We start from the raw sequence: 26,626 nt of genomic DNA on the forward strand, positions 1-26,626 counted from the left end.
TGGGGCTGAGAGAGAGAGACTGGGGAATGGGGGGCTGAGAGAGAGAGAGCGAGAGAGAGTGTGTGACCGGGGAATGGGGGGCTGAGCGAGAGAGAGAGAGACCGGGGAATGGGGGACTGAGAGAGAGACCGGGGAATGGGGGGCTGAGAGAGAGAACGAGAGAGAGACCGGGGTGTATGGGTGCTGAGAGAGAGAGAGCGAGAGAGAGTGTGTGACCAGGGTATGGGGGGAATGGGGGGGGCTGAGAGAGAGAGCGGGGAATTGGGGGGCTGAGAGAGAGCGGGGAATTGGGGGGCTGAGAGAGAGAGCGGGGAATGGGGGGGCTGAGAGAGAGAGCGGGGAATGGGGGGGCTGAGAGAGAGAGCGGGGAATGGGGGGGCTGAGAGAGAGAGCGGGGAATGGGGGGGCTGAGAGAGAGAGCGGGGAATGGGGGGGCTGAGAGAGAGAGCGGGGAATGGGGGGGCTGAGAGAGAGAGCGGGGAATGGGGGGGCTGAGAGAGAGAGCGGGGAATGGGGGGGCTGAGAGAGACCGAGGAATGGGGGGCTGAGAGAGACCGAGGAATGGGGGGCTGAGAGAGACCGGGGAATGGGGGGCTGAGAGAGAGAGCGACCGAGGAATGGGGGGCTGAGAGAGAGAGAGACCGGGGAATGGGGGGCTGAGCGAGAGAGAGAGACCGGGGAATGGGGGGCTGAGAGAGAGAGAGAGAGAGAGACCGAGGAATGGGGGGCTGAGAGAGACCGGGGAATGGGGGGCTGAGAGAGAGAGAGCGACCGAGGAATCGGGGGCTGAGAGAGAGACCGGGGAATGGGGGGCAGAGAGAGAGAGAGAGAGAGAGAGACCGGGGAATGGGTGGGCTGAGAGAGAGAGAGAGAGAGAGACCGAGGAATGGGGGGCTGAGAGAGACCGAGGAATGGGTGGGCTGAGAGAGACCGAGGAATGGGTGGGCTGAGAGAGACCGAGGAATGGGTGGGCTGAGAGAGACCGAGGAATGGGTGGGCTGAGAGAGACCGAGGAATGGGGGGCTGAGAGAGACCGGGGAATGGGGGGCTGAGAGAGAGAGAGCGACCGAGGAATCGGGGGCTGAGAGAGAGAGAGAGAGAGACCGAGGAATGGGTGGGCTGAGAGCGAGACCGGGGAATGGGGGGCAGAGAGAGAGAGAGAGAGAGAGAGAGACCGGGGAATGGGGGGGCTGAGAGAGAGAGAGACCGGGGAATGGGGGGGCTGAGAGAGAGAGAGACCGGGGAATGGGGGGGCTGAGAGAGAGAGAGACCGGGGAATGGGGGGGCTGAGAGAGAGAGAGACCGGGGAATGGGGGGGCTGAGAGAGAGAGAGACCGAGGAATGGGGAGCAGAGAGAGAGAGAGAGAGCGACCGGGGAATGGGGGGCTGAGAGAGCGAGAGACCGAGGAATGGGGGGCTGAGAGAGAGAGAGCGGGGAATGGGGGGGCTGAGAGAGAGAGCGGGGAATGGGGGGGCTGAGAGAGAGAGCGGGGAATGGGGGGGCTGAGAGAGAGAGCGGGGAATGGGGGGGCTGAGAGAGAGAGCGGGGAATGGGGGGGCTGAGAGAGGGAGCGGGGAATGGGGGGGCTGAGAGAGGGAGCGGGGAATGGGGGGGCTGAGAGAGGGAGCGGGGAATGGGGGGGCTGAGAGAGGGAGCGGGGAATGGGGGGCTGAGAGAGGGAGCGGGGAATGGGGGGGCTGAGAGAGGGAGCGGGGAATGGGGGGGCTGAGAGAGGGAGCGGGGAATGGGGGGGCTGAGAGAGGGAGCGGGGAATGGGGGGGCTGAGAGAGGGAGCGGGGAATGGGGGGGCTGAGAGAGGGAGCGGGGAATGGGGGGGCTGAGAGAGGGAGCGGGGAATGGGGGTGCTGAGAGAGAGAGCGGGGAATGGGGGTGCTGAGAGAGAGAGCGGGGAATGGGGGTGCTGAGAGAGAAACCGAGAGAGACCGGGGAATGGGGGTGCTGAGAGAGAGAGGGACCGGGGAATGGGGGGGCTGAGAGAGTGACCGGGGAATGGGGGGGCTGAGAGAGTGACCGGGGAATGGGGGGGCTGAGAGAGTGACCGGGGAATGGGGGGGCTGAGAGATTGACCGGGGAATGGGGGGGGCTGAGAGAGAGAGAGACCGGGGAATTGGGGGGCTGAGAGAGAGAGAGACCGGGGAATGGGGGGCTGAGAGAGAGAGAGAGAGACCGGGGAATGGGGGGCTGAGAGAGAGAGACTGGGGAATGGGGGGCTGAGAGAGAGAGAGCGAGAGAGAGTGTGTGACCGGGGAATGGGGGGCTGAGCGAGAGAGAGAGAGACCGGGGAATGGGGGACTGAGAGAGAGACCGGGGAATGGGGGGCTGAGAGAGAGAACGAGAGAGAGACCGGGGTGTGGGGGTGCTGAGAGAGAGAGAGAGCGAGAGAGAGTGTGTGACCAGGGTATGGGGGGAATGGGGGGGGCTGAGAGAGAGAGCGGGGAATTGGGGGGCTGAGAGAGAGCGGGGAATTGGGGGGCTGAGAGAGAGAGCGGGGAATTGGGGGGCTGAGAGAGAGAGCGGGGAATGGGGGGGCTGAGAGAGAGAGCGGGGAATGGGGGGCTGAGAGAGAGAGCGGGGAATGGGGGGGCTGAGAGAGAGAGCGGGGAATGGGGGGGCTGAGAGAGAGAGCGGGGAATGGGGGGGCTGAGAGAGAGAGCGGGGAATGGGGGGGCTGAGAGAGAGAGCGGGGAATGAGCGGAATGGGGGGCTGAGAGAGAGAGCGGGGAATGGGGGGGCTGAGAGAGAGAGCGGGGAATGGGGGGGCTGAGAGAGAGAGCGGGGAATGGGGGGGCTGAGAGAGAGAGCGGGGAATGGGGGGGGCTGAGAGAGAGAGCGGGGAATGGGGGGCTGAGAGAGAGCGGGGAATGGGGGTGCTGAGAGAGAGCGGGGAATGGGAGTGCTGAGAGAGAGCGGGGAATGGGGGTGCTGAGAGAGAGCGGGGAAGGGGGGTGCTGAGAGAGAGCGGGGAAGGGGGGTGCTGAGAGAGAGCGGGGAATGGGGGTGCTGAGAGAGAGAGCGGGGAATGGGGGTGCTGAGAGAGAGAGCGGGGAATGGGGGTGCTGAGAGAGAGCGGGGAATGGGGGTGCTGAGAGAGAGAGCGGGGAATGGGGGTGCTGAGAGAGAGAGCGGGGAATGGGGGTGCTGAGAGAGAGAGCGGGGAATGGGGGTGCTGAGAGAGAGAGCGGGGAATGGGGGTGCTGAGAGAGAGAGCGGGGAATGGGGGTGCTGAGAGAGAGAGCGGGGAATGGGGGTGCTGAGAGAGAGAGCGGGGAATGGGGGTGCTGAGAGAGAGAGCGGGGAATGGGGGTGCTGAGAGAGAGAGCGGGGAATGGGGGTGCTGAGAGAGAGAGCGGGGAATGGGGGTGCTGAGAGAGAGAGCGGGGAATGGGGGTGCTGAGAGAGAGAGCGGGGAATGGGGGTGCTGAGAGAGAGAGCGGGGAATGGGGGTGCTGAGAGAGAGAGCGGGGAATGGGGGTGCTGAGAGAGAGAGCGGGGAATGGGGGTGCTGAGAGAGAGAGCGGGGAATGGGGGTGCTGAGAGAGAGAGCGGGGAATGGGGGTGCTGAGAGAGAGAGCGGGGAATGGGGGTGCTGAGAGAGAGAGCGGGGAATGGGGGTGCTGAGAGAGAGAGCGGGGAATGGGGGTGCTGAGAGAGAGAGCGGGGAATGGGGGTGCTGAGAGAGAGAGCGGGGAATGGGGGTGCTGAGAGAGAGAGCGGGGAATGGGGGTGCTGAGAGAGAGAGCGGGGAATGGGGGTGCTGAGAGAGAGAGCGGGGAATGGGGGTGCTGAGAGAGAGAGCGGGGAATGGGGGTGCTGAGAGAGAGAGCGGGGAATGGGGGTGCTGAGAGAGAGAGCGGGGAATGGGGGTGCTGAGAGAGAGAGCGGGGAATGGGGGTGCTGAGAGAGAGAGCGGGGAATGGGGGTGCTGAGAGAGAGAGCGGGGAATGGGGGTGCTGAGAGAGAGAGCGGGGAATGGGGGTGCTGAGAGAGAGAGCGGGGAATGGGGGTGCTGAGAGAGAGAGCGGGGAATGGGGGTGCTGAGAGAGAGAGCGGGGAATGGGGGTGCTGAGAGAGAGAGCGGGGAATGGGGGTGCTGAGAGAGAGAGCGGGGAATGGGGGTGCTGAGAGAGAGAGCGGGGAATGGGGGTGCTGAGAGAGAGAGCGGGGAATGGGGGTGCTGAGAGAGAGAGCGGGGAATGGGGGTGCTGAGAGAGAGAGCGGGGAATGGGGGTGCTGAGAGAGAGAGCGGGGAATGGGGGTGCTGAGAGAGAGAGCGGGGAATGGGGGTGCTGAGAGAGAGAGCGGGGAATGGGGGGTGCTGAGAGAGAGAGCGGGGAATGGGGGTGCTGAGAGAGAGAGCGGGGAATGGGGGTGCTGAGAGAGAGAGCGGGGAATGGGGGTGCTGAGAGAGAGAGCGGGGAATGGGGGTGCTGAGAGAGAGAGCGGGGAATGGGGGTGCTGAGAGAGAGAGCGGGGAATGGGGGTGCTGAGAGAGAGAGCGGGGAATGGGGGTGCTGAGAGAGAGAGCGGGGAATGGGGGTGCTGAGAGAGAGAGCGGGGAATGGGGGTGCTGAGAGAGAGAGCGGGGAATGGGGGTGCTGAGAGAGAGAGCGGGGAATGGGGGTGCTGAGAGAGAGAGCGGGGAATGGGGGTGCTGAGAGAGAGAGCGGGGAATGGGGGTGCTGAGAGAGAGAGCGGGGAATGGGGGTGCTGAGAGAGAGAGCGGGGAATGGGGGTGCTGAGAGAGAGAGCGGGGAATGGGGGTGCTGAGAGAGAGAGCGGGAATGGGGGTGCTGAGAGAGAGAGCGGGGGAATGGGGGTGCTGAGAGAGAGAGCGGGGAATGGGGGTGCTGAGAGAGAGAGCGGGGAATGGGGGTGCTGAGAGAGAGAGCGGGGAATGGGGGGGCTGAGAGAGAGAGCGGGGAATGGGGGGGCTGAGAGAGAGAGCGGGGAATGGGGGGGCTGAGAGAGAGCGCGGGGAATGGGGGGGCTGAGAGAGAGCGCGGGGTATGGGGGTGCTGAGAGAGACCGCGGGGCAATGGGGGTGCTGAGAGAAAAACCGAGAGAGACCGGGGAATGGGGGGGCTGAGAGAGAGAGAGGGACCGGGGAATGGGGGGGCTGAGAGAGAGAGAGAGACCGGGGAATGGGGGGGCTGAGAGAGAGACCGGGGAATGGGGTGCTGAGAGAGAGCGAGAGAGACCGGGGAATGGGGGGCTGAGAGAGAGAGACTGGGAGACCGGGGAATGGGGGGCTGAGAGAGCGAGAGAGACCGGGGAATGTGGGGGCTGCGAGAGAGACCGGGGAATGGGGGGGCTGAGAGAGAGAGAGAGAGCGGGGAATGGGGGGGCTGAGAGAGAGAGAGAGCGGGGAATGGGGGGGCTGAGAGAGAGAGAGAGCGGGGAATGGGGGGGCTGAGAGAGAGAGAGAGCGGGGAATGGGGGGGCTGAGAGAGAGAGAGAGCGGGGAATGGGGGGCTGAGAGAGAGAGAGAGCGGGGAATGGGGGGGGCTGAGAGAGAGAGAGAGCGGGGAATGGGGGGGCTGAGAGAGAGAGAGAGCGGGGAATGGGGGGGCTGAGAGAGAGAGAGAGAGCGGGGAATGGGGGGGCTGAGAGAGAGAGAGAGCGGGGAATGGGGGGGCTGAGAGAGAGAGAGAGAGCGGGGAATGGGGGTGCTGAGAGAGAGAGAGAGAGCGGGGAATGGGGGTGCTGAGAGAGAGAGAGAGCGGGGAATGGGGGGGCTGAGAGAGAGAGAGAGAGAGAGAGCGGGGAATGGGGGGGCTGAGAGAGAGAGAGAGCGGGGAATGGGGGGGCTGAGAGAGAGAGAGAGCGGGGAATGGGGGGGCTGAGAGAGAGAGAGAGAGCGGGGAATGGGGGGGCTGAGATAGAGAGAGAGACCGGGGAATGGTGGGGGCTGAGAGAGAGAGAGACCGGGGAATGGGGGGTGGCTGAGTGAGAGACTGGGGGGCTGAGAGAGAGAGATAGAGACCGCAGAATGGGGGGGGGGCTGAGAGAGAGAGAACCGGGTAATGGGGGGCTGAGAGAGAGACAGAGATCGGGTAATGGAACATCGAACATCATTGTGCAGCACCTTCAGCCCTCGATGTTGCGCCGACCTGTGAAACCATCTGACCTACGCTATTCCATTTTCATCCATATGTCTATCCAATGACCACTTAAATGCCCTTAAAGTTGGCGAGTCTACTACTGTTGCAGGCAGGGCGTTCCACGCCCCTACTACTCTCTGAGTGAAGAAACTACCTCTGACATCTGTCCTATATCTATCACCCCTCAACTTAAAGCTATGTCCCCTCGTGTTTGCCATCACCATCCGAGGAAAAAGACTCTCACTATCCACTCTATCTCACCCTCTGATTATCTTATATGTCTCTATTAAGTCACATCTCCTCCTCCTTCTCTCCAACGAAAACAACCTCAAGTCCCTCAGCCTTTCCTCGTAAGACCTTCCCTCCATACCAGGCAACATCCTAGTAAATCTCCTCTGCACCTTTTCCAAAGCTTCCACATCCTTCCTATAATGCGGTGACCAGAACTGCACGCAATACCCCAGGTGCGGCCGCACCAGAGTTTTGTACAGCTGCAGCATGACGTCGTGGCTACGAAACTCGATCCCCCTACTAATAAAAGCTAACACACCATATGCCTTCTTAACAGCCCTATTAACCTGGGTGGCAACTTTCAGGGATTTATGTACCTGGACACCAAGATCTCTCTGTTCATCTACACTACCAAGAATCTTCCCATTAGCCCAGTACTCTGCATTCCTGTTACTCCTTCCAAAGTGAATCACCTCACACTTCTCCGCATTAAACTCCATTTGCCATCTCTCAGCCCAGCTCTGCAGCCTATCTATGTCCCTCTGTTACCTACAACATCCTTCGGCACTATCCACAACTCCACCGACCTACGTGTCATCCGCAAATTTACTAACCCACCCTTCTACACCCTCATCCAAATCATTTATAAAAATGACAAACAGCAGTGGCCCCAAAACAGATCCTTGCGGTACACCACTAGTAACTAAACTCCAGGATGAACATTTGCCATCAACCACCACCCTCTGTCTTCTTTCAGCTAGCCAATTTCTGATCCAAAGCACTAAATCACCTTCAACCCCATACTTCCGTATTTTCTGCAATAGCCTACCGTGAGGAACCTTATCAAACACCTTACTGAAATCCATATACACCACATCCACGGCTTTACCCTCATCCACCTGTTTGGTCACCTTCTCGTAAAACTCAATAAGGTTTCTGAGGCACGACCTACCCTTCACAAAACCATGCTGACTATCGCTAATGAACTTATTCTTTTCAAGATGATTATAAATCCTATCTCTCATAACCTTTTCCAACATTTTACCCACAACCGAAGTAAGGCTCACAGGTCTATAGTTACCAGGGCTGTCTCTACTCCCCTTCTTGAACAAGGGGACAACATTTGCTATTCTCCAGTCTTCCGGCACTATTCCTGTCGACAATGATGAGATAAAGATCAAGGACAAAGGCTCTGCAATCTCCTCCCTGGCTTCCCAGAGAATCCTAGGATAAATCCCATCTGGCCCAGGGGACTTATCTATTTTCACACTTTCCAAAATGGGGGGGCTGAGAGAGAGAGAGAGAGAGAGAGAGAGACCGGGGAATGGGGGGCTGAGAGAGAGAGAGACCGGGGAATGGGGGGCTGAGAGAGAGAGAGACCGGGGAATGGGGGGCTGAGAGAGAGAGAGAGAGAGAGAGAGAGAGAGAGAGAGACCGGGGAATGGGGGGCTGAGAGAGAGAGAGAGAGAGACCGGGGAATGGGGGGCTGAGAGAGAGAGAGAGACCGGGGAATGGGGGGCTGAGAGAGAGAGAGAGACGGGGGAATGGGGGGCTGAGAGAGAGAGACCGGGGAATGGGGGGCTGAGAGAGAGAGAGAGACCGGGGAATGGGGGGCTGAGAGAGAGAGAGAGACCGGGGAATGGGGGGCTGAGAGAGAGAGAGACCGGGGAATGGGGGGCTGAGAGAGAGACCGGGGAATGGGGGGCTGAGAGAGAGACCGGGGAATGGGGGGCTGAGAGAGAGAGACCGGGGAATGGGGGGCTGAGAGAGAGAGAGAGAGACCGGGGAATGGGGAGCTGAGAGAGAGAGAGAGAGACCGGGGAATGGGGAGCTGAGAGAGAGAGAGAGAGACCGGGGAATGGGGGGCTGAGAGAGAGAGAGAGAGAGAGAGACCGGGGAATGGGGGGCTGAGAGAGAGAGAGAGAGACCGGGGAATGGGGGGCTGAGAGAGAGAGAGAGAGAGAGAGAGACCGGGGAATGGGGGGCTGAGAGAGAGGGAGAGAGAGAGACCGGGGAATGGGGGGCTGAGAGAGAGAGAGAGAGAGAGAGAGAGACCGGGGAATGGGGGGCTGAGAGAGAGAGAGACCGGGGAATGGGGGGCTGAGAGAGAGGGAGACCGGGGAATGGGGGGCTGAGAGAGAGAGAGGGAGACCGGGGAATGGGGGGCAGAGAGAGAGAGGGGAACGGGGGGGTGAGAGGAACCAGGGGCGGGGAGAGGGAACGGGGGTTGAGAGGGGGAGTGGGAACTGAGGGAGGGAGAGGAACCGTGGGAACGGGGGGTGAGAGAGGGAGAGCGGAGGTTGGGGTGGGGGGTTTCGGGAGGGAGAGCGGGGGGGTGTGGTTGAGAGAGGGAGAGCGGGGGGGTGTGGTTGAGAGAGGGAGAGCGGGGGGGTGTGGTTGAGAGAGGGAGAGCGGGGGGGTGTGGTTGAGAGAGGGAGAGCGGGGGGGTGTGGTTGAGAGAGGGAGAGCGGGGGGGTGTGGTTGAGAGAGGGAGAGCGGGGGGGTGTGGTTGAGAGAGGGAGAGCGGGGGGGTGTGGTTGAGAGAGGGAGAGCGGGGGGGTGTGGTTGAGAGAGGGAGAGCGGGGGGGTGTGGTTGAGAGAGGGAGAGCGGGGGGGTGTGGTTGAGAGAGGGAGAGCGGGGGGGTGTGGTTGAGAGAGGGAGAGCGGGGGGGTGTGGTTGAGAGAGGGAGAGCGGGGGGGTGTGGTTGAGAGAGGGAGAGCGGGGGGGTGTGGTTGAGAGAGGGAGAGCGGGGGGGTGTGGTTGAGAGAGGGAGAGCGGGGGGGTGTGGTTGAGAGAGGGAGAGCGGGGGGGTGTGGTTGAGAGAGGGAGAGCGGGGGGGTGTGGTTGAGAGAGGGAGAGCGGGGGGGTGTGGTTGAGAGAGGGAGAGCGGGGGGGTGTGGTTGAGAGAGGGAGAGCGGGGGGGTGTGGTTGAGAGAGGGAGAGCGGGGGGGTGTGGTTGAGAGAGGGAGAGCGGGGGGGTGTGGTTGAGAGAGGGAGAGCGGGGGGGTGTGGTTGAGAGAGGGAGAGCGGGGGGGTGTGGTTGAGAGAGGGAGAGCGGGGGGGTGTGGTTGAGAGAGGGAGAGCGGGGGGGTGTGGTTGAGAGAGGGAGAGCGGGGGGGTGTGGTTGAGAGAGGGAGAGCGGGGGGGTGTGGTTGAGAGAGGGAGAGCGGGGGGGTGTGGTTGAGAGAGGGAGAGCGGGGGGGTGTGGTTGAGAGAGGGAGAGCGGGGGGGTGTGGTTGAGAGAGGGAGAGCGGGGGGGTGTGGTTGAGAGAGGGAGAGCGGGGGGGTGTGGTTGAGAGAGGGAGAGCGGGGGGGGTGTGGTGGAGAGAGGGAGAGCGGGGGGGGTGTGGTGGAGAGAGGGAGAGCGGGGGGGGTGTGGTGGAGAGAGGGAGAGCGGGGGGGGTGTGGTGGAGAGAGGGAGAGCGGGGGGGGTGTGGTGGAGAGAGGGAGAGCGGGGGGGGTGTGGTGGAGAGAGGGAGAGCGGGGGGGGTGTGGTGGAGAGAGGGAGAGCGGGGGGGTGTGGTGGAGAGAGGGAGAGCGGGGGGGGTGTGGTGGAGAGAGGGAGAGCGGGGGGGGTGTGGTGGAGAGAGGGAGAGCGGGGGGGTGTGGTCGAGAGAGGGAGAGCGGGGGGGTGTGGTCGAGAGAGGGAGAGCGGGGGGGTGTGGGGTGAGACATGGAAATGGGGGGGGGGGGGCGGGAGAGAGAGACACCGACCGGGCGACGGGGTTCGGGGTGGGGGAGAGAGACCGAGCGGGCGACGGGGTTCGGGGGAGGAGAGAGAGACCGAGCGGGCGACGGGGTTCGGGGGAGAGAGTCCGGGGAATGGGGGTTTAAGGGAGAGAGAGAGTCATCGACCAGGGAATGTGGGGTTTCGAGAGAGAGACCGGAGAATGGGGCTTTAGAGAGAACAGGGAATGGAGGGGTGCGAGAGAGAGAACAGGGATTGGGTGTTCGAGGGGGGCGGGGGCTATGTGGAATGGGGGAAGTTTGTGTCAGAGAGAGAGAGAGAACAGGGAATGGGTGTTCGAGCTGAAATTAGGGCAGGCTACCATAGACGATTGAGTTTTGGATGAGTTTCTGTCTCGAGATTTCTTCTTGTGTTTTCCCCTGCCATCTTATATGCACTTGCTTTTGAAGGCCTGCAGGAAGATATTGATGGTCTGGTCAGATGGGTGGCAAATGGAATTTAACCCAGAGAAGTGTGAGGTGATGCATTTGGGGAGGTCAAACAAGGCAAAGGAATCCACGATTAATGGGGAAATACTGAGAAGTGTAGAGGAAGTGAGGGACCTTGGAGTGAATGTCCACAGATCCCTGAAGGTAGCAGGACAGGTCGATAAGGTGGTTAAGAAGGCAGATGGAATCCTTTCCTTTATTAGCTGAGGTTTAGAATATAAGAGCAGGGAGGTTATGCTGGAACTGTATAAATCATTGGTTAGGCCACAACTTGAGTACTGTGTACAGTTCTGGTCACCTCATTACTGAAAGGATGTAATTGCACTGGTGAGGGTACAGAGGAGATTTACGAGGATGTTGCCGGGACTGGAAAAATGCAGCTATGAGGAAAGATTGGACAGACTGGGGTTGTTCTCCTTGGAACAGAGAAGGCTGAGGGGAGATCTGATTGAAATGTACAAAATTTTGAGGGACCTGGATAGAGTGGAGGTGAAGGGTCTATTCACCTTGGCAGAGAGGTCAGTGATGAGGGGACACAGATTTAAAGTGATTGGTAGGAAGATTAGAGGGGAGATGAGGGGGAAAAAATTTCACTCAGTGGGTGGTGGGGGTCTGGAACTCACTGCCTGAAAGGGTAGTTGAGGCAGAGACCCTCAATTCATTCAAAAGGAGTCTGGATATGCACCTCAAGTGCTGTAATCTGCAGGGCTACGGACCAAAAGCTGGAATGGGTGGATCGTTTTTTGGCTGGTGCAGACATGATGGGCCGAGTGGCACCTCAATGCCATAAACTTTCGATGACTATATGAACAGATTTCAGAGCATCATAAAATCGCTTCCAGTCTTTGAGGTTGGCATAGTACTGGAGTTTGTCTGCTTTCTGGTTCAGCCAAGGGTCTTGCATCTCTCTGAGCTTGCCTTGAACAGTGCTGCATATGTGGTTATTGAGCCAATCTTGATGCTTATTAGACGTAGGGTCAGGAACCTGCAGAACAGTGGAGTATGCTGTATCCCGGATGGTCGCCGTACACTGTATCCCTGAAGGTGGCCCAGTCACCCTTGATAGAGTGAGTGTCCATTTGCACTGTAGACAGGCGACTCTCAAGTTTCTCCAGGAAACCGGAGACAGCGAGAGGGAGAGAGGAGCACAGTGGGAGCGGAGGTTTAAAAAGCGCGCCAAAAGCCCAGAGTCGGAGACCGGAGACAGAGCGGGAGAGAGAGGAGCACGGCAGGAGCGGAACAGGGAAAAATCTATGCGACATCAGAGTGGCATCACAATCAACGGGGAAACAGCACCTCCGGGGTGAGTATACAGGTAAGCTTTCATTTCAGTTTAATTTAGATCTGACATAGCATCAAACATCACAGGCAAGCAGGTAGGTGTTTGGTTTGGGATTATCTGGTAAGTGATTTAAGTCCATTCTAATCCTAATGTTTAAAACCGTAAAGGAACTAATGATGAGCTTAATAAAATATATACCAAAAAAGGAAAATGAAATAAATAATTGAATAAAATAATTAAGTCGTTAATTAGAACACATTAAGGATGGCAGGAGAGGTGATGTGTCACGGCTGCAGCATATGGGAGCTCCTGGATGCCAGGTGGATCCAGGGCAAACACGTCTGCAGTAAGTGTTTGCAGTCGTAGAGCAGCGGCTCAGAGTCGTTGAGCTGGAGTCCGAACCGCAGACACTGCGACACATTGGTGGTGGGGGGAATTATCTGGACATTTTGTACCAGGAGGCAGTCACACCCCTTAGGATAGGGTCTTCTGATTTGGTCAGTGGTCAGGGACAGGAGAGTGTGGCTGCAGCTGAGGCTGGTAAGGGGACCCGGAGTGCAGGAGACTCAGCCTTTGCGATTGTCAAACAGGTTTGAGGTTGTTTCAGCTTGTTTGGATGAGAGTGGGGGCTGCAGGGTGGATGAGCAAACTGACCATGGTACAGGAAGCCATTCAAGTGGATGGAGAAAAAAGGAATGTAGTGGTAGTCGGGGACAGTATAGTTAGGGGTATTGACACTGTTCTCTGCAGCAAAGAGTGAGAGTCCAGACGGCTGTGTTGCCTGCCCAGTGCCAGGGTTCAGGACATCTGCTCAGGGCTGGAGAGGAACTTACAGTGGGAGGGGGAGGATCCAGTCGTCATGGTCCATGTAGGTACTGACGACATAGGCAAGACAAGGCAAGAGGTTCTGCACGGTCAGTATGAGGAATTAGGCGCCAAATTAACAAGCAGAACCTCAAAGGTAATAATCTCTGGATTATTACCTGAGCCACATGCAAATTGGCATAGGGCAAATAAGATTAGAGAAATGAATGCATGGCTCAAAGACTGGTGTGGTAGAAGTGGGTTCTGGTTCATGGGGCACTGGCACCAGTACTGGGGAAAGTGGTGGCTGTACCGTTGGGATGGTCTACGCCTGAACCCTGCTGGGGCCGGTGTTCTGGCGAGCCGCATAACAAGGGAAGTAGAGAGGATTTTAAACTGAATAGTGGGGGCAAGGGAAGGGATCAAATTTGGGAAGATATGGTCAATCGGAGATAAAGGTATTAATATGGGAAATGATAAACAGACTGTGACAGGAAGGGACCGAGCGTGCAAATCTAAGAGTAAATCGACAGATGAGGTTAGAGGTTACAAAAATAATAAAAGGACAAAACTAAAGGCTCTGTATCCAAATGCACGTAGCATTCGAAACAAAACAGATGAACTGAGAGCACAAAAAGAAATAAATTAATCCTATCTCATTGCACAATACCAGGTCTAGTATAGCCTGCTAAAATAAATTCAAAATACTGCAGATGCTGGAAATCTGAAATAAAAACAAGAAACGCTGGTTCTACCCAGCAGGTCTGGCAGCATCTGTGGAGAGAGAAGCAGAGTTAACGTTTCAGGTCAGTGACCCTTCATCAGAACTGGCAAATGTTAGACTTGTAATAGGTTTTAAGCGAATAAAGTGGGGGTGGGGCAAGAGATAACAAAAGGGAAGGTGTTGCTAGGACAGAGGGTCACAAAGTAACTGACCAGAGTTATACAGCACAGAAACAGGCCCTTCGGCCCATCATGTCTGTGCCGGCCATCCAGCACCCAACTATTCTAATCCCTTATTCCTGCACTTGGCCCGTAGCCTTGTATGCTATGGCGTTTCAAGTGCTCATCTAAATACTTCTTAAATGTTGTGAGGGTTCCTGCCTCTACCATCCCTTCAGGCAGTGCGTTCCAGATTCCAACCACCCGCTGGGTGAAAGCATTTTTCCTCAAATCCCCTCTAAACCTCCTGCCTCTTACTTTAAATCTATACCCCCTAGTTATTGACCCCTCCGCTAAGGGAAAAAGTCTCTTCCTATCTAACCTATCAATGCCCCTCATAATCTTGTACACCTCAATCATGTCTCCCTTCAGCCTTCTCTGCTCCAAGGAAAACAACCCGAGCCTTTTCAGTCTCTCTTCACAGCTGAAATGCTCCAGCCCAGGAAACATCCTGGTGAATCTCCTCTGCACCCTCTCCAGTGCAATCACATCCTTCCTATAGTGTGGTGCCCAGAACTGTACACAGTACTCCAGCTGTGGCCTAACGAGTGTTTTATACAGCTCCATCATAACCTCCCTGCTCTTATATTCTATGCCTCGGCTAATAAAGGCAAGTATCCCATATGCCTTCCTAACCACCTTACCTACCTGTGTTGCTCACCACACCATTAACATACCGTTTGCCTTTGCTCCATGACCTTCTGGTCAGTTACTCTCTGTGACCCTCTGTCCTATCAACACCTTCCCTTTTGTTATCTCTTGTCCCACCCCTGCTTTATTTGCTTATAACCTTTTACATTTCTAACATTTGCCAGTTCTGATGAAGGGTCCCTGACCTGAAACGTTAACTCTGCTTCTCTCTCCACAGATGCTACCAGACCTGCTGGGTATTTCCAGCATTTCTTGTTTTTATTTCAGATTTCCAGTATCTGCAGTATTTTGCTTTTATTTTAGCAAATAAAATTGGTATTGTGCAATGAGAGAGGTTTAATTAATGACCTCATAGTTAAGGCGCCCCTAGGTAGCAGTGATCATAATATGATTGAATTTTACATTCAGTTTGAGGGAGAGAAGAGTGGGTCCAAGACTAGTATTTTAAACTTAAATAAGGGCAATTATGAGGGCGTGAAAGCAGAGCTAGCTAAAGTGAACTGGCAAATCAGGTTAAGGGATAGGTCAATAGAGATGCAGTGGCAGACATTTAAGGGGATATTTCAGAATACACAGAATAGATACATTTCAACGAGAAAGAAAAATTTCAAGGTTGGGACCCGCAATCCGTGGTTAAAAAAAACAGTTAAAGATAAACTTAAAGAAAAAGATGGGAGGCAGGTCAGAAGATTGGACTAAAAGATTGATGAGGAAGGTAGGTCAAGCCACTCCAAGGAGTACAGCAAGCTCACCTGTGAGAGGTGCTGCCCCTCCCCTAATCCCTTAAGTTACTTCAAAATTAGCTCTTTAGCCAAGCGGTTGGTCACCTGTGCTAATGTCTCCTTCTTTGGCCCAGTGTCAATACTTGGCTCACATACCAGCTTACCCTGTACTGACTGTGGCTAATGACATTTACGCCTTTGATAGCCATTGCACTGGAAAGAAAATCCTAGTACTTGATGAGCACCGTACTGTATCGATGCACACCTTTTCATTCTGGTACCAGCACAAAGACACTAAGGTTAGATACAGAATAAAGCTCCCTCTACACTATCCCATCAAACACTCCCAGGACAGGTACAGCACGGGGTTAAATACAGAGTAAAGCTCCCTCTACACTGTCCCCCATCAAACACTCCCAGGACAGGTACAGCACAGGGGTTAGATACAGAGTAAAACATGGTCTATTCTGTCCCAACAATGTGCTCCAGACTCAGAAGAGTGCCTTTTAATGCAGCAGTGTGAGAATTTGTTCTGATTCCCATACTAGCCGCGCTGTGGTGTCTCTGACTGACATTCCCAGTTGGTGCTGGATTAGGAGCAGTTGTGTCCTGGGCTGGAAGGCCACAGGAAACTGACTGGAAGCTGTCCAAAACTGATTTCACGTTGGAGCATCACAGGCAGTGATGCAGGAGCCTTGCATGCCCTCAGTGTGGCTTGCTTGAACCCAGGTTAAAAGGCTCGTGCCTAACCCACTGCAGCAGATTCTCTCCGGTTTTCCATCGAGGTGAGATCATAATTGAGAATGGACGGGACTATACAAGTTAAAATACTGTCAGTCCCCCTCCTTAACACCATTGTGGAATTCAATTCCAAAACACCAGGTCGCACGTCATTAAATTTGGATTTGATCTGATCCGCGTGAGTCAGTGGCCATGATCCTTCGGGATTATATTACAGGAAGAGCTCGAGGTCCTGCCATCACATGGGAAAATGGATGGGATCAGAGTACGTTCGGCATTGGAGAAGTGTTGACTGAGTCATTGTGAACTGGTGGCCATGGGCGAGGCACCTTTTGGTTTAGGCAGGGTCACTGATCTCAATACCTGCCATCAACTGAACCTCAGACCCAGGGAGCCTCCAGTTGTTGGTTTCCATTCTTAATTAGCATTAGACTTGCAGGTTCTGTGTCAGGTAGTGGGTGCCAGTTGCTATTGGCGCTGTGCGATGGTGGAAGTTTCTGTGGAAAATGCTGATTTCTGCTTGTCTTGGGTAGGTGCTAACGGTGGTGGGACGCAGCTGAAGAGCCCAGAGAAGAAAAAACGGAAGTCCAGCGTGCAGGTAGAGTAAAGTCATGTTTTAAACTAATATATGTCTGACAGCTCCTGCTCCGCACGGGCCTCATCCCACCCCCCTCTTCATCTCACCCTATCCCCATATCCTTCTATTCCTTTCTCCCTCGTGCGTTTATCCAGCTTCCCCCTTAAATGTATCTCTTAGTGACTGTCTTATATTGATGGCCACCTAGTGCTGGTCTCCCCCACGGGTGTTAATGTCTCTACGTCTACCCTATCAAATGCCTATCGTTTTGCCGAACAGCTTGCATTCATATCGTGCCTTTGAGGTAAAGGCGCTCCACGGGAGTGTTATAAAACAGAACTTTGACGCTGCAGGGGTAATCTGTTGCCCCAGTGTGCGTCCTATTGTGCATTTATGGTGGCTGGTCGTTTGAGGCTCGCGTTCAGGACCTGAGAGGAGGAGGAGGATCGGGCAGCTCTTGTGCGGAGTGCCTCACTAATTGGTTTTCCCTCATCATGCCAAAAGTGTTCTGGACAAGACCACATTGTCGCCTCTGCTATATTCCTGCGTCTTATGTCTGTGCATCAGGAACTACTTACTTTAAAGTGTACCGTTTGATTTGATTTTTTTTTGGTGAAGAAAATCTTGCCTTTTCTGTCAGCTGAGTTTAATTGAAGTTTTTTTGTTTTGATAAATGTCTCCACTTGAAATTTCGACGGCTCAGTTGATTGTCAAAGCAATGACTTGTTGAGATTCATATGACCACAGCCAATGTTGGAACTGTTTGGAGGTGTCAGCTGGGACGTCACTTAAAATAGCAGCATCTCTTGCACTAATCAGAGCGTAGTACTTAGTGCAAGTACAGAGGGAACAGCAGGTTTTTAATTTGTTTCCCTGGTTGTGACAAGGTTGGCATTAATTGCCCCCCCCCCCCCTCCCCTGTGGTCGCGATGGCATTCAGAATCAAACGTGCGGCATGAGATTGGCTTCACGGGCAGCCCAGACGAGGTAGCCTGCGCGAAACAGCTGGCTTTTTTTCCAGTATGGCAGCTTTCACAGTCTTTATTTTCTGGTGCCAGCCCACAAATGACCAAGTTCGTTGGGTTCAGTATCCCAACTAGCCAGGCTGAGATTTGCACCCCTGGTTTGCTAGCCTCCCACCAAAATCACAGGGCTAACATTCCCATCATTCAATGAAATAAAGAATTATTTTTGGATCTGCGAAGCAGAAAGTTACAGCACAGAAGGAGTCCATTCGGCCCATCGTGCCTGTGCCAGCTCTTTGAAATCAATCAATTTAGTTCCCCCACCCCCCCACCCCGCTCTTTCCCCCATATCCCTGCACAATTATCTTCAATCTGTGTCTCTCTCTAGTTACCCATCCTTTAATGGATTCCACGTTTTTAACATTATGAACAAATTATTTCTTTGCGAGGACAGGAATTTCTCTCTCCATTGCGATTTGTAGCTAATGGACGCCTGCTGTCACTGTCTAATTCCGTTCCTGTGCTTTTTGTCCTTCAGGCAGCTCAGTTTTCACACCTCTCCGAGTTTGCTCCTCCGCCCACACCGATGGTTGACCACCTCGTGGCCTCGAACCCCTTCGATGATGACTTCATTCCCCCTAAAGGGGTGACTCCGCCTGGTCCTTTCTTTAGCAACCCAGGTGCTTACGGAGCCTACCGACCGCATTCTAGCATCCCACCCCACCTGCATCCTGCCTTCAGCCCTGGACCTCAGCCCATGAGGCGCCAGCCGCCGCACCATTTCCCTCCGAACCAGTTAGCCGGGGGTTTTGGCATGCCTCAAAATCCGAGCTTTGGGCAGCCCGCTGGCATGAACTTTGGGAACCCGCCCTTCAACCCAGGGATCAACCAGACTTTCAGTCCGCCTCCAGGCCAGCCTCTCCACCCAGGACCCCCGGGCGCAGGTCCAGCTGGCAACTTCAACTCCATGATGCCTCCAACTATGGGCCAGCCTCCGCGTGGTGACATCATCCCAGGCGGCGGACCCGGGATAGGCCCGGCAGCTGGGGCCCCCATGGGACCGAAATTTGTCCAACTCCCGAGCCCTTTTAACCCCAACCCGGGGCCTCGGCCTAACCAAAGCTTTGCCAAAGGCACGAGTCAAACGAACCTCCCGTCAAATGCCAGCTCGTTCCCCAGCCCGGACCGGAACTTCCCTCAGGTGGAAGATGCCGCCAAGAAATTCAGCCGCCCCGGGAACGCTTTTAACCCAGGGAGCGAACATTCTGCCTCCCCAGCTGCCGTCAACGGCAACCAGGCGGGCTTTAACCAAAACGCCGGCGGCCAGAACAGCACCGCCGCCGCCGACGGCAACAGCTTTCCCGTGGCCTCCGGCAAGAATCCAAGCGGCGCCGGCCACCGGTCTTCCTCTGATCCCGTGTACCCGTGTGGCTTCTGCCTCAACGAGGTGAACGATGACCAGGACGCCATCTTGTGCGAGGCCTCCTGCCAGAAGTGGTTCCACCGCGAGTGCACCGGCATGACGGAGACAGCGTACGGCCTGCTCACCACGGAGACGTCGGCCGTGTGGGCCTGCGACTTCTGCCTGAAGAGCAAGGAGATTCAGTCGGTGTACCTGCGGGAGAACCTGGGCCAGCCGGTTGTGAACGATGGCTGAGAATGTGGGTGGGGGGGGGGTGGGGGGGGGGGAGAAATTCCTTTCTTTCCATCACCTGACTATTGACCAACAGCCTCCATTTTTAACTGGGGAGGGAGGGGAGCGCTCGGCGGGGCTCACATTCAGGGTTACGATGCACTTGTGTTTTTGTGACGGCAGAGGGAAGCGAGTAAGTTACACTTGGCTCAACTGGGCGCGGGGCGGGTATTAGCGCTTCTCTGTATGAACACAGTCTTGTTGGGGGGGAAATACCCAGGGGGTGGTGGATGGATTAAAGTGGGATTGTACTGTGATGGCTGAGTAGGTGTGGGGGGGTGTGGGGTTACGAGATTTGAGGGCAGCTAGTCATGTCGTGCCATGAATCTGAAATATTACAATGTACAAGGAAGGCAGGAGCATAAGCAAGTCACTCGGACCTGAATGCTTGGCCCAATCGGATCTTGGTTTCGGGGCCTCGCAATGACCCAGTGTCCATTTAAAACGAACGGTTTCAACTCGACCTGAACTCTCCAGGCTCCATCACAGCCCATATTGGCTGTGCAGGCATCTAACTCCGTATCCTTCCCCCTGCCCACAGCCTCTCGCTCTTTCCTGAGTTACGGATTACACTGAAGTTATGAGAGGTTATCTTGCACAAAGTGGGGTTGGGGGGGGGGGGTGGGGGGGCAGCACCCTTCCTACCCTGACCACTCCCAAGCCCTCGACTTGTGTTCAGTCTTGGGGGACATATAAATGATTACCTGACACCTCGATTTCAAAGTAGCTCTGCTTTGTTTTTATTTGACTTTTAAATACATTAATAGTCAGACTGTGCCAAGCTGAAAGTTGTGGGGTGGATTGTACTGACTGTCCCACTGAGGAATAATGTTACTTCATTGCCACTGTTGAGCTTCCCCGCCCCCCTGACCCCCAGTATTATGTTCTTTCCAGGGGGCGTGGGTTGAGGTTTGGGGAGACTAGCACTGCGTGCACTAACTCTCAAATGAAAATTGAATACCTGCCACTCAAGGTGGCGCAAACAACCGGAAACCGGCAGCTTGGCTAGTGTATTCAGCCTGCCCAACGTGGCAACAACCCCCCACCCCCCCCCCCCCCTCCCAAACCCTACCATTCGCAGCACTGTGCGTTAACCTACCACAGCCCATCAACTCCAGCAGTTCAGACGTGCAGATATTCGGTTGGAATCTGTCCTGCTGTTTCCGTGTGTTGAAACTGAGGGACAGCTAGTGTCGAGAACAAAGCCAGCTGCCGTTTGAATGAACGGCACCGAGCTGGAGGCAAGTTGTGTGTGTGTGTGTGTGTGTGTGTGTGTGTGTGTGTGTGTGTGTGTGTGTGTGTGTGTGTGTGTGTGTGTGTGTGTGTGTGTGTGTGTGTGTGTTGGTTCGAGGCAAAAGGCCGCAGTACTGTGCACCAGCAATGCAGCTCTCGGAGGCTGAGCGCTGTGGAGTACTTGTATTGGTGAATTGTGGCTGTGATTTACAGCGGGTGGAAGGGTACCGAATGGTTATCCCAGCACTGCCGGTCCTTTTAACCTCCCCAGCCTCCCTGTAGGGGGTGTTCCTGGACTCCAACAGCAGCAACCCAGAGTGGCACAGCTGACACCACTGCTTCACACACCGAAAGCTGGGGTGAGCTGCCTGCTGTTGTGGTGGCGGTGCAGCAGGGCACGCTAACGTGACTGGTCAAATGATCTCCTGTGCTGTACGTTCTGAGAGATCAGTGGGTGTGGAGCAGCCGTCTGCAGCTTTTAACTGGGCAGTAATGCAGTTTTGTTTTTATATAAATGAGAGGATGGGTTCCGATTAGTCCAGATGCCAAAGGTCCTGCATTTATACCGGTTCCCATACATTTGCACTCTTCACCAATGTCACTGTCTCATCGCAGTCTTTCAATCTTGTGGCCGACGAGCCCCCTCGTCCAATTCCACTTGAAATAACTTGAGCTGTCCAGTCCACTGAAGTGGACTTTGTGCTCGGCCTTTGGATTAAGTGGTGGCCTATCCTTTGTGATGCAGTTCTAGCAATGAACTTGGCATCTTCCCTCCAGGCTACCTCATCACGATTGAAGAGTCTGTCTGTTGATTTTTCTTTTTCTTTAACACTCTCTGCTGTCTTTTATAAAGCTCTTTTTGGTACAGAATGTGTTTCGGTGGCGATTAATTCTGGTGCTCATTAAGGAAACCACAGTTATATATATATATATACATATATATAGTGTGTATTTTATCATACGATAATTAATGTATTGGGTATATCAGTTTTGCTATTGTAATACCTTTTTAATTCCCTCCCAGCAGTTTTTGGAAAGTTGCCTGTGGGTACTTTGAATAGCTGTAACCTCTATCTTCTGTAAGCCTGTGCTTGTAATTGGTCGGGCAGGGTGACTTTACGTAACCCTTTAAACAGCAGTGTGTGTGTGTGTGTGGGGCTCAGCATTCCCTTTAAAGCCACTCCTCGTGTGTCATTGACTGGATATCGCCCACAGTGCTTTTGTCTAGCAAGAGCATTTGATGCCGCAGAGACTGGGCTACGGTTATGGTGGTGCCGAGCGCAGTTTAAAGGGGTGAGGACCCAGTGAGAAGTGTGGCGGCTTTTCCGAACGTGTGACGGTTTCAGAATGAAATAAACCGGGGGCACCTGAAAGATTAACATAAATGATCTGTCAAAGAGAGCGTGCTCCACTCCTGCGGTGCAGTGCACGCATCAGAAGAGTGCGACCCAGGGCGTTATTCCAAGTTTGGGCCCTGTGGAGGGTAAGTGTAGTAAATCCCATGTGCACTAATGGTGTGTGAGGAGGGAGAGTGGTATCTGAGCTGCTGAAACCATCGTGTTGCTGGTGACATTAAATCCCTTGCCTTGAGCATCGTAGAACTTCAAAGGAATTCATGATGCGCAGGGCACTGTGGGGGATGAGTGTTAATCAAATATGGCTGAAAAGCTGAGCAGTAAATGTTCCTTTATCCCAAAAAACGCACACTGCTTTCCCGTTGATCACTCTGTTCTTGTGAGCTACTGCACTTATAGCCCTTAATTCGAGTCTGGTACTTTGCTGGTGTACTTTGTGTAACAAGATAATTGTGCATACTGTAACTATACTACATTCGATTTACCTGCCAGAGTGATCAAGGTGCTCTCAGCAACCTCCTTTCCTCCTTCCACGTACCCCCCCACCTCCCCTCCACACTTCACAACCTAGTTTATACAGGGCGAACCTGAGATCTCATTGGGCCCCTGTACCGAGCAGAAGGTTCCAAACTGAAATTGGAGTGTGCGTCGCGTTATCTGATCCTTTCCCTACCCCAGCCCCATTGCATTGGTGGAAAAAGCACAGATCGTTGGTCATAGTGTTAAGAACCCCAATCTAGAATGTACTAAATTGAGTCTCCCCTGTCGGCCAAACTTCCGTATCTCATATTTGTCAATTTTTTTTTTTGTATTATAAATTCCTCATTTATAATGGGGACTGTCCATGTAAACATGTCACGCTGTAAGTCTACCCTCCTGCCATTGGTGGCACTGTTGCATCTGTTTTGCATCTCCCAGTATAACAGCGAAACCCCACTCCAACCAACACTCATTCTGAAATTGCTGGAGCTTTAGCTATCGAACTATAATTGATGAGTGCGAGTTTGACTTTAAAATGGGGACATAGATGCATCTGATTATACTTCACAGTCAAACTCTCCCCACCCACTGCCAAGCAAAGGCTACACCTGATATCAGCCCCACTTGTTCAATTCCACAACAGATCAACTAGTACATTAATTTGCATTTGTGTAGCGCCCCTTATGTAGGAAATCACCCCAAGCAAACTGCAGAGACACGAATAGTCTCCGAGCCTACAGAGGTGCCCTTTTGCTATACTGTATGTAGTTATTGGGTCAGTGAGTATCCCAGTAATTATGTTGCAGTAACTGAGAAAGGGGTGGGAGATATCTACTCCTGTACTTAACGTCTGATTTGTACCACCTCGAGGGATGTGTATGGCTTTTTTTTTAATAAAAGTGTGGATCTTTATCTGGAAGTTTTCGTAGCTTGGTAGGAGAAAGATTTGGCATAGCTTTAATCCCGCAGACTGCTGGTTACTGGAACAGTAGCGAGTGCGTAAAATAATTTAAAATAAGATTAAGGTTATGCTTGGAAAGCAAGGACTCGCCAAACCATGTGCCAGCTACCTCTGGGCATGGCTATTGACCGCTTTTGGGGAATTGGGAGCACAGAAATGCGGTAAAATTAAATGTAGGATGGAACAGTCTATGACTGACTGGGGTTTATGGGGTACAGGGGCTCGGTGGGGGGGCCGGGGGAGGAGTTGAAATGGTTGGATACAATAAACAATGTATGGGAAACGGGGTGGGCTTGTGTTTTTTTTCCCCCCCCCCCCTCTTTGCTTCCCCCATTTATGCGAAGGTTTTAAAAGTAAAGCCAGAAATGCAGAACTAAAACCTGGATGAGAGGGCCGATGGATGTTTTCTCCCCCCCCCCCCCCCCCCCCCCCCTCTCATGATGGGCAGGAGAGGGTCATACTGCCTCTGCTGGAACCTTTTAATACATGTATTGCCCATTCCCAGTCACCCAGAGAAGGCGGGCCTTCATGTAGTTTGAAACAACGAAGGACCTTGCTGCGGCCACTTCAGAGCGCAGTGAAGAGTTAACCACGTTAAAGTGAGCTTGGAGTCGCATATAGGCCCAGACCAGAAACGGAACTACTTTCTCCAAGGGACATTGGACATTGACGACAGTTCAGCAACTGCACGGTCACGTTTGCTGACCGATTTGCAGATGAATCCAAATTCCGAAATGCCGCGGTGGGATTTGAACTCGCTTCAGTCCGGTGGCTATGGGAAGGAAAGAGCGAGTTGGTCCAGTAGCCCCGCTGTGGGTGCCTTCAGATTTATTCCGAAGCCTAAAATCTTGAGGATGGGGCGCTGCGGAGAGAGAGCCTGAATGCGACGCCACTGTGTGTTTTTAGCATTTTCTCTCTTTTCCCCCCCCCACCCACCCCACAGCTTTGTGAAGTTGGGTTTGAATTCAGTTTACCCACTGAGTTTTATCCTATAGAATAGCCCAATTTTTGGTGGGATTTTGTAAGTCGAATTACCTGAGTCCCGTCCATAGACCACCCCCCCAATCCTCTGACTTTGCTTGTTCCAGATACACCAGTAATCTTGCCTTCATATGACGAATACAGTGAGTGCACTGCAGGCACAATAGCAGTTTTACTGCTCTGGTCAGGGCTCTATTTGAATGTTGAACACAGGTACCTATATTAAATGTTTTTGGTGTTTTGATCTCGCCTATCACTGCCGCTCATGGTGCCTGTTTACACTACAGCTTCAGTCTTCGCAGTAACAGTGAAATGCAATTCACTGACTTCAGTTTGGGCTGAAAAAAAAGCACAAAGCACACACATTGCACAACGAAAGATGGGTTTTTAGCTGCAAGTTCTGTTGCCCCAGTTTTCCTTTTAACAACTGCTATTTTACTCCCCGCCCATTCAACATATGTAGTCGGCCGAGTGAAAGAGTTTACTCTGCAAATGCTCAGAATGATGCAGTGCAGAAGGAGGCCGTTCGGCCCATTACCTCTGTGCTGGCTCTTTGAAAAGAGCTATCCGATTAGTCTCTTCCCCCGCCATCGCCCTGCAAATTTTTTTCCCCTTCAAGTATTTATCCCATTCCCTTTTGAAAGTCACGATTGAATCTGCTTCCACCGCCCTTTCAGGCAGCGCATGTGTTCCATGTCACACATTGTTGTGTTTTTTTTAAATCTCTCTTTCTCTGGTTCTTTTGCCAATTAAATCTGTGCTGTCTGGTTACCGACCCTCTTGGCAGTGGGAGCAGTCCCTCCTTCACGCTTGATAATTTTGGAACATTTCTAAATCACCCCCTTTAGCCTTCTCTGCTCTAAGGAGAACAACTCCTGCTTCACCACTCAGTATACCCAACCGGGCATTTGAAGACAGTAATGAGTCCAGTTGGATTTTCTTGCCCCCCCCCCCCCTCCCCCCCCAGCGTGTGACGCAGCCCAGTTGGCATAGGCAATGTGAGCTGAGGCATCAGGGGCTTCATGCTGTGTGGCTCAGAAAGCGGGTGCCCAAAAAATGTTTTGGCTAGCCTCGCGCCATCTTTTGTGTGACGGTGATCCAGACTGCTGGCCGGGCTTGTGGTGTAAAAGGGAGCTTTGAGAAATATTTGGCGAGATCTATGGCAAAGAGGACACCAATAAGACAGTTAACGCTATATTCTGTAAGACTGCTCCGTTTAATAAAAACAGTTAAAAATGATCTTGAGTACCGACTGGCGAGACCATTAGGCTGAGAGCAGTCTTGACTGTCGCTTGGTTACTCTGAAAGGTCATTGCTTGGCACGTGGCTGTGTAAATTCTAGGCAGCAAGTGGGACTCATGTTGAATGTTCAGTGTGAACATTTGTTAACCTGGTTTCACAAATGACTATCGCAATACATACACTGTCTGTACAGAACATTGCATTTTTAGCATTTTTGTCAATTTTTTGCAGGGTTTTAAATAAAACTGCCACGGGGTACTTGAAGTCATGTGTTTGGTTTTTGTCGCCCATTTTTGACGAGTACGTATACATTTCACGTCCGTGAACTTCATTTCAGTGCCAACGTGTAATGGAGGAGAGAGGCGGAGAGGTTTAGGGAGGGGAATTCCAGAGCTTAGGGCCCCCAGGCAGCGGAAGGCACGGCTGCCAATGGTGGAGCGATGGGAATTGGGATGCACAGGAGGCCGGAATTGGAGGAGGGCAGAAATCTTGGAGGGTTGTAGGAGGTTGCAGAGATAGGGAGGGATTTGAAAATAAACCTCATAAGCCAGGCAAATTTTGAACAACCTTTCCCATTGCATGGAGGAATTCCCGTGGAGCGAGTAATCCAATACCTGAGTAAATACATCAATTTGCATTTACAGCACGGGGTGGGGGGGAAATATCCAGATCACTTAATTGAAGTATCGGGGAAAATGGATTCTGTGCCAAAGAAAATATCAACTTGGTGGGATGCGAAACCCATCCAAAACTCTGCTGCCCTGTATCCTAACTCGCACCAAGCTTTGGCGTCTTAACGGAGCAGAGGTGTGAGTCGAGGCGTTTTGAGGAGGGAATTTAAGAGTGCAGCTAAAACCCATGGACTCATTTTATAATTTAAGTCGTTAAAACCTTCGGTGCCCCCTTTCCTGCAGGAGGCACGCGGGCCCAAAATCAGTTGTGTCGTGCCTCCGCAGGCGAATAGCCCTTCAGCGTTTGGTCTCGCATGGCATCAGCAAGCCAATGGAGGGGGAGGTGGCAATCGCCCAGGGTTGGCATGGCCTCAGTCACCAGCTGGGCTGCATTGTGTGTTTGTGTTTTTGACTGTGATGCCTCCCACAGTCGACTAGCTCCAGCTAAACTCAGACCAACTTCGGCTAAGGGCAACAAGTGTCCAAGGTCCACATGAGTAAAGTGAAGGGGGAGCCGGGAGGGATTGGTTAAGCCTCCGCCCTGACACGCAGGAGGCTCATGCCTTCCACCAGCAGCTGCTGCTGCCCATTTTAAGGCTGCAGCTGCCCCTCCTTCTGTCTATAAATACCCAGACTACCTGTTCATCGACGATTGGCCGAAACCGACGGCAGTTGCAGTACGTCCCTGCTGATTGGCCGGCGCGGCCCCGGTCTTATGGAAGGCGGCCTCTGATTGGGCGGCCCCCGGAAGGTCACATGGGAGGAAATGTCTCAGTGTTTCGCTGGGCGACGCTA

At 54.0% G+C, this 26,626-nt stretch overlaps 1 protein-coding gene across 1 annotated transcript; it reads left to right on the forward strand.

The window, feature by feature from the left end:
• Window positions 1-11,603: 11,603 nt before the first annotated feature.
• LOC137364004 (pygopus homolog 2-like) lies at window positions 11,604-24,266 on the forward strand (the record flags this gene model as incomplete). The annotated part of the gene is made up of 3 exons (XM_068027497.1): window positions 11,604-11,846; window positions 16,207-16,271; window positions 17,754-24,266. Coding segments are annotated over 3 exons (1,427 nt in total), but the record flags the coding sequence as incomplete, so codon positions are not given.
• Between the last annotated feature and the right edge of the window lie 2,360 nt (window positions 24,267-26,626).

The sequence above is a fragment of the Heterodontus francisci genome, unplaced genomic scaffold, assembly GCF_036365525.1.
Source record: "Heterodontus francisci isolate sHetFra1 unplaced genomic scaffold, sHetFra1.hap1 HAP1_SCAFFOLD_2285, whole genome shotgun sequence".
Taxonomy (NCBI): Eukaryota; Metazoa; Chordata; class Chondrichthyes; order Heterodontiformes; family Heterodontidae; genus Heterodontus; species Heterodontus francisci.